This window comes from Protopterus annectens, chromosome 3.part1 (genome assembly GCF_019279795.1).
Source record: "Protopterus annectens isolate FY-2018-M chromosome 3.part1, PAN1.0, whole genome shotgun sequence".
NCBI lineage: Eukaryota > Metazoa > Chordata > Ceratodontiformes > Protopteridae > Protopterus > Protopterus annectens.
Genome location: NC_056732.1, coordinates 985,408,186 through 985,416,525, shown reverse-complemented (window position 1 = coordinate 985,416,525; position 8,340 = coordinate 985,408,186). Strand labels below are relative to the sequence as shown.

General features: G+C 35.8%; 1 protein-coding gene across 1 annotated transcript in view; it reads right to left on the bottom strand.

Moving 5' to 3' along the window:
• Positions 1–8,103, bottom strand: part of LOC122797739 (solute carrier organic anion transporter family member 5A1-like) — a 253,300-nt gene extending 245,197 nt beyond the window's left edge. Inside the window, exon 1 of the mRNA XM_044066263.1 lies at positions 7,893–8,103. Coding sequence (XP_043922198.1) covers positions 7,893–8,103 — 211 coding nt within the window. The remainder of the gene's footprint in view (positions 1–7,892) is intronic.
• Positions 8,104–8,340: the final 237 nt, after the last annotated feature.

Here is an 8,340-nt window from a genome sequence, read left to right as displayed (position 1 = left end):
AATTGAAAAACAAACAACTCTGTTAGGAGAAAAATATAAAAAATAAAAAACATAAAATACGCTAGTTGCATAAGTGTGCACACCCTTAAACTAATACTTTGTTTTGTGTGCACACCCTTAAACTAATACTTTATTGAAGCAGTGTAATTTGCCTTGGAAAGTTCATTGAGGCCCTGTTCCCTGGTGATAGTTAGGGGATCTAGAGTTGGGGTACTTTTAGAGAGGTAATCAGAAAAATGCTCATCCAAACAGTCCACAAATAATCCAAAATATATACTGAGGATGGATGGTCCAAAACTGCAGTCTTTACTGACAGAGATGAGCTTTCAAACCAATATTCTGGGACTTCATTAGAGCTCACATTTGCAGACCATTTCATTGGTGATGTTTTCATATATTTCTGTAGCATGCTGTGTCTGCTTTTAAGTGGTATGCTAAAGTTTTGTGTGTTTTTTCCTCTATTTTTCCTAGGCAGTTGGAGAAGTCAGAAGAAACTTTCATCAGCCAATATTGCCACATTTGTTAATGTGGGCAAACTGGTATGAAACTCCACAGACCCTCCTTTCAACAAGTCCTTTATTAAGTTGCTATATAGAGCATCCATCATCAGATGTATAGTTTGGATTACTTCTAGAAAGATGTCTGGGGGGAAATGCAGGGTAAAACCGGAGATGAATTTATCAGCCAGTATACTTTCTATGTCCTCAGGCTTGGTATAAGTGGTTCCATTTACAATTAGTTTTGTACATTGTTATACATTGCCTTTGAGGTTTCAGACAAAACTGAAGAATGCCTTGTGGTTGTCCTTAGCCTGAAAGGCTAGTTTTACCTCAAATATGGCTTTGGTTGACTTAAATACCATGTGCAAAGATTTTTGTTATCATTTCTTTTTGCTATTATTAAGTTCTCATTCTGTAAAGTGGAATTTGTAATCATAAAGTAAATAGGTTTTACTTTAGTTACTTCAGTGAAACTATGCTTAAGTATAGTAAACTTTTCTTGGTATTTATTGTAGGCTGAGCAATTGTCCACTTACTTCCTGATTCCATATGACCTAGAATTCTAAAGATGCAATTGTTAGCATATACAGTTTGAAAGTCTGTAGTAGTTAGGTGTTTTCTGTAGTCTATAGCAGATTTCAACATACAAATGCAGCACAATAAATCAGTCAAGACATTAAATCACCACATCAATGCAATTATATTTAAGTAAAAACAAATTAGAACAGTAGAAGACTCCTTGCAAAGTATATAATGTTTAGCATACAGTATAGTAATAGCTATTATATTATAGATATTATAGATTATGGATGGCGCAGTGATGCAGCGGTAGCATTGTTGCCTCACAGCAAGTGGATCTATGGTTCGATTCTTGGCTTGGGTGCCTTCTGTGTGGAGTCTGCATGTCCTCCCTGCATTTGTGTGGGTTTTCTCCGGGTGCTCCGGTTTCCTCCCACATTACAAAGACATGCATCTGGAGAATTTCTCCCCAGGCCTCCGCTGAAAATTGGCTTTGTTGCAAGTCAGACTTTCCCAGTTAACAAATGTTAAATAAAAATAAAAATAAATATAACAATAATAGTTGTCTACCATGGGATAATACAAAGCATTATACTAAAAGCAATATGTGTGATCAAATAACAGCAAGAATTAGTCACATTCATCTATAGACTGCTTCCTTACACATAGTTTCAAACCATTTTATTGATCATGTGTACACCAGATTTCTGATTATGCTAAATAAGCTGCAGTACAGTATTTTGTCTTGTTTCATGTAAACCCACAGTAGCCCTGCCTAATTAGATCAATGACTGTTTAAATATGATCAGCCCCATAGTAGGGGGTCAGTCATTTTCATCTACAGACTGCCTCTGTACTCACCAGTTTTAGCCTTTTTACTAGCAGTGTATTCCTCATATGTGTGACTGCAATACAATATTAATAATAGGCACAATAAGGTATTTCAACTTGTTTTAAACAAATGTACATTATCCAAACACAGAAAAATAAATATTTAACTGAAATCAAATTACAGCAAATGTACATTACTTTAATACACTGCTTGTTTCACACATGCATATAGTAGCTCTACCAAGTTGCATCAATGACTGTTTAATTATGGTCAAATGGGAGTAGTGGTCAGGCACGTTCATCTACAAGCCATCTCTCTACTCACCAAATACAGCCATTTGATTGACTATGTACACCTAAGAAGTCTTATTGTGATATACAATAATAATAATAATGATAATAATAATACTACTAACAATAATAATGGCAACAACAATGTATTTCAATTTGCTTCACACAAATGCACCGTAGAACTGAAAAGCCATAACAGTGACAGTTTAACTGTAATCACTCAGCAACTGGGGTCAATCACCTTTATCCACAGACTGCCACCATACCCACCAATTATAGCAAGTTTACTGACTGTGTACATTCTAATGTCTGATTATAGCTAAAATAAAAAAATGGCCACAGTAAGGTATTTCAGCATATGTGTTCCCCCACAAATGCGTTGACTTATGAAAAATAAATACATGATGGTCACAGTAATGTATGTCAGATTGATTCATTCAACCATTTCAGTACTTTCATGCCAGATAAAAGTGCAAAGCCTTATGGTCAATAATATATTTAAATTTGCTTATGGCAGGCACATATTCTATTTCACTGTCAGGCATTGTGATGACTCTAACGGTGATAAACAAACAGTAAAACTGTTTGCATTTGCATCCCTCATATTGATAACAAAATCATTTAGACAGTTTTTCCAAGTAATCATAGACACATTTAAAAAAACTGCTTCCATTGCAGTTAGCATCTGAAACATCAGTATAACTTTTACTGATATTACTGACCTCAACCACAGGTTTAGGCACATAGGGAAAGGTGATTAAGTGAAAATCAGCTTTCCAGATTTGTCTTCACTAAATACCAATTTAATTTACTTCTTACGCTCATTAAGTTGTAATATACAACACTAAGTGTTTCAAAGCACCTAGGTGTTGTTTTTATTTAAGAAAGGGGAATAATAATTTCCTTTCCTCTTCATAGCCTCAATAAAAATAAAAACAAGTAATGGAAGTGGGTTCTCCAACTAACAAATGGCCATAGGTAAGTGCCCAGGTAAACTTGAGCTAGATTTGGTTCTGCTGGCAGCAGCTGAATAACTTTTACCTTTAGCAGAATACACAGAGTTCCCGATATTATGAGTTCACCTAACGTCTTGTAAAAGAAAATATTGCATTTGATAATTAAGACAAGTAACATTCTACAGCAGAACTAGCCTACAGTGAGCTATTGAAATAAAAGTTTGGATGGATCTGTGTTTTGTGGTAACACTTCAGATTCAGTGGAATAAAATAATCTGACCAGGAAACCTGTCAGTTACTGAAAAGCTAGCATTAGTCAGATATTCTATAATTAGAATATATGCTGAAGCTGTTGCCATGGTACTGCTCTAAGCATACTGACCAACCAGCAAGTGAAATGCCGTTTTAAAAGATATACTGTCAACATAGCTTTCCATATGCACTTAAAATAACAGCAATGACAACCTAAGATACTTGAAAACATGTATCACATTACAGAAGATAAGGCAGAATTAAAAAAAAAAAAAAAATATATATATATATATATATATATATATATATATAGTCATGCATTTTAATAAATAAATTTAAGATAGTATAATGTCATGCACTTTTCCCAAAGGTTTACATTCTAACAAAATGGGATTAAAATGGTAGTAAACACACGATAAACAATAAAGCAAATGGGCATGTCACATGTATGTTTATATGGTGAGTTAGGGGTTCTATGAGACATTTTAAGATCATTTTTTCATAACTTAGTGGTGCATTGCATGATTATTTTCTACAAATTCTTTTTAACTGAGGTTTATTATGTGCTGTCTATTTTCCACTATATAAAACAGCAAAAAAGAATATGTGAATACAGAAAGAAAAGAATGGAATTAAAATCTGTTCTATCCTTTCTAAAGCTTTCTTTATTAATACAGTTACTCTTCTAAGTTTTTATCCCATTATTATGTGTGTGAAGCATCATATAAAGGTCACTGCACTAATGGAATTATAAAAGTGAAAATCAAAAGATTCAAGAAAAATAAATGGTGACTCATTATCTGGCTTACCTGAAACATCCATGGAATCCCCTGAGACATATGAGTCACCGAAACAGCAATAACAGTGCAAGACTATACATGATATTAACTTAAACAGTGAGAGCAGTTTGACAGTTCTACTCCTCCTGCAAGAAAAATAAACAGCAATTCTCCATTTCCATAAAGGTACATTAAATCTGTCTGCAGATAAAATATATTTACAATCTCTCAACATAGTTACCTATCTGTATGTCATCGGCAATGCCAGTGTATTTCAGTTAAATGATAAACAGGATGAATTTTCAGTAGTATGATAGTGGTATATTTACTATCTTTTGTTACAAATTTCAGTTGCCTCTTTCTACCGAAGCAAGTGTTTACTAATGCTGTGTCAAGCGTTAGTAACATGCTGAGCCCAAGTTAATCCAAGTTACACAACAAAAAAAAAACAATACGGTGTCTATTAATGATGATGAGGTCACAAAATGCATGAATTAACCGAATGCATTATCAAACCTTCAAGCTAGGGCATTGATTGATCTGGAGTAGCCAAATTTGGCTGCTAAAGATCAACATGCATCTGATTCTTCTGATATGTACAGTTCTTGCTGGACAGTTTAGGAGTGTGTGGCAAGGTTAAAAAAATCAGTGAAATATTAAGCTGCAAAAAGCATTGCTAATCTGAATTTATAACTAAGAAAGATAAAAATTCAGAATGATGCTTCAGTGACAGCTGCAAGTACCATTACGTTTTATTTTATTTGCCTGACAACTAAATAAAGGCTAGCCGAGGTAAGAATTATTAAAAGGGGTAATTTGGGAGAAAGGACACTTTGTTAAACTATACTGTAATTACACTAGCATTTCATACATGTAGTGAAGAACCAACAGAAAATCATGAGGAAAGTAAACATATATTAAGCAGAACAGAAGCACAATATAATAAAATAATTAATTGACCAGACCTAGAAAAACAGAAAATGAAATCTGCAGGGAGAAAAGGATTGGATTCATCAATTAATTTGTCTTTCCATCCCTGCACATGATACTTGATTTCTGTCCTGTTTCTCCTGAAATTTTCTGAAATAGTCATTAATCTTGCTAAAAGGTTATTCCATGTCTCCATCATGTTATGCAGTACAGCACATACATAGTACTCACTCCAAACATAATTCTATAATTCGGGAGCACTTTATTAACCTGAGGCAGACATCCCCCCTTTGCTGTATTTGTCACACAAATTATTTCAGAAATTTCTGAAGGACTAAATACAACCCTAGACCTTACAAGGATAACAGTGAAAGATAACACAAAATGACAGAAAAAAATCTCAGAATTTTACAAGGACAAGAATAAAAATGATAAAACAGAATAGCAACGTAAGAAAATGTTTTATTTTTTTTTTATTTCCAAAGCATCCCCAAGCTATTCATCCTAGAAACTGACATATTGCCATTCACAGTTGGTACAGAGGACTAAGGCTATTGCTTGTTCTCAATCTACTTCTTATGGTATAGAGATAGATTCCCAGACCTTTCATTTGCCTAGTGTGTGTTGTGTGACCTTGAGCAAGTCACTTAACCAGACAGAGTTTTGGAGCAATTGGAAAATTTGGGCTAGGCTCCTGGACTGAATGAGTAGTAACTACCTATGAACCTAAAATAAAGTGCATATTTCCTGAACCTGCAATGTATCCCAAAATACTATTACGTCTGCCTGAAAGTCAAGATGTCATAGGTTCATAGGTTCATAGGTTAGTACTAGGCTATCAGCCCTAGGGCCTATACAAGCCTAGCCATAACAATTCCCTGAATATTTCTTCCCACATTATTTACTTTCCTGGACCCCTGTCTAGCAGGGCGACTGACGTGATCCCTGGGGTGAAACTTCCCTCCCATTCAACACACACATGTCCCTGTTACACACTGGCAAAAGTCACATGAAAATGTTCTACTTTTGAAATGGTTCATTTACTGGGCGTAACCATCTGCTCACTACTGGAAGCTGCTACTGCTGACTGAATAGAGCTGAACATGCAATACCATATACACATATACTGTGATGGGGACATGAGATATCTGCCATCTGTTAGAAAATTCTGCAAAACAGGAACCTCCACCAGACATCACTATGACCTATGTGTGTTGTGAACATTAGTTTGGGCTACCTGTCAGTGCCCAACAGTTTTGCACATCATTTCTAACATGTGTGAATTTATTCATTCATTCATTCATTCATTTCACAAGTAAGTAAACTAGATTGCTGGGGACCTTTTTCAGTCATGATCCACTTACAATGCAAAAGGGCTAACAAAATTATAACATCTTCAGTAAAACACAAATATAATCAAAAGCAACAACGTTGGGCTATTTTAGTAAGCAAAATTGAAAAGGCTATTTTAATAAGCAAAAATTAAAACTAGACTATTTTAATACACAGTAACACAGTAGATAGCGTTGTCTCACAGCAAGAGGTTCTCCTGTTTGATTTTTGGCTGAGGTGCCTTCTGTGTAGAGTCTGCAAGACCTTCCTGTGTTCACGTGGGTTTCCTCCGGGTGTTCTGGTTTCCATCCACATTCCAAAGGCATGCAGTAGGTGACCTGGACACACTAAATCAGCCATGGGTGAGAATGTGCATGTGACTGTGTGGTATGAAAGAACAGTAGTGGCATGGCTAGCCACCTGGTGGTCTGAACCTTGGCTGAAGATAACTGCCACGTTTGGGGTGACAGCCTGACCCCATGTGCAAAAAATAGATAAAGGGGATATGGGTTGGTGGATGGATGCATTAATATTGTTGGTGTCTGCTGTCACCATAGCCTCTTCTGGCATACAGCACATAATTAATTATAAAGGGACTGTGTGACAGACACAGGATATTTGCAACAGGCTTTGGTCCATACAAATTATTTTATGTGTGTTAGTCTGATTATTTATTTATTCTGCAAACTATGACAGTTTGGGCATTGTTGCTGCCAAAATGTAAGTCTTGGCCTGGTTTTATTCCATTAGAAAAGATGCTGAGACTAAGATTCTCTTTGAATGTAACTTTTAATAGGTGCTAAATAGTATACCCATCTCTCCAAAGTATCCTCTTTAATGACCAATGTAAGGTCTCCCTAATTAGACACACTAGTATGGGGAAAGGGACATTTCTTTACCCCTGTGTAAGTTATCTCCTATGAGACTTGGCCAAGATGCCTGGTAATTGACTACATTCAAAACTAAAAAAATAAATAAATAAACTTGAAGCTCTGCAGCCTTTCACTAATTATGCAAGTCAGAGATCCCCAAACCTCAAAGATGACTAACTTATTCCAGGCCACCTATTGTCTTCCCTCCACAACAGGAAAAACAGCACCACTTTTTTACGTTGAAAAATTAATGCTTATCTATATCTATAAATTTGAACAGCAGACACCCTTTGCTTGAACCTAAACTGCAAAGTTTTCAGCTCTCAAGCTGACTCAAGATTCTCTTGAGCTCCCTCATACATCAGCTGTATCACAGTGTAAAACACCGGGGACAGGAAGACTCCCAAATATGTGACTTATCCATCATGTCCCAAAAAGGGAAATTCTTGATTACCTTATCAGAGAGGTGAATATGAACAACAGACCTTAGTCCTACACGCATTTACTTTGTAACCTGAAAGATGACCAAAGTTCTTCAGTAAATAAAAGTGTCAGTACAAATCATGCTCTGTATCTAAGAGAAAAAAAAGTAGATTGCCTGTGTATATTGCAGCTTTTACCCCATTTCACCAACACTGAGCACCTTTATTGAGAAAGTTCCCATTGCCACAGCCAGAGGCTTTAAATAAAGATCAAACAGCAGAGGAGAAAGCAAGCACACCTGCCTTGTATCTGTATCCACAGAAAAACACTTTGATAAGTCCACATTCGTTTTAATCTGTGATAAAGAGCCTTGATAAATTCCCATTAGAAGCCGCGTGAAATCTTCCGTAAATCCCATTATCTTCAGGACTTCAAAAAAAAATGACAATTTAACCCTCTCAAATGCCTTCTTGACATCTAAAGTACTATGATAAGGACAGAGACAGATTTCATGACCTTTTCTATTAATAATACCCTTTCTTTGGACACTGTCATGGGTTTGTCTCCCTAGAGTAAACCCACATTGGTCCAGCTGCATTAATTCCACATGCAGGTGCATAATGTAGCCAGAATCGCCATCAAAATTGTATAGTCC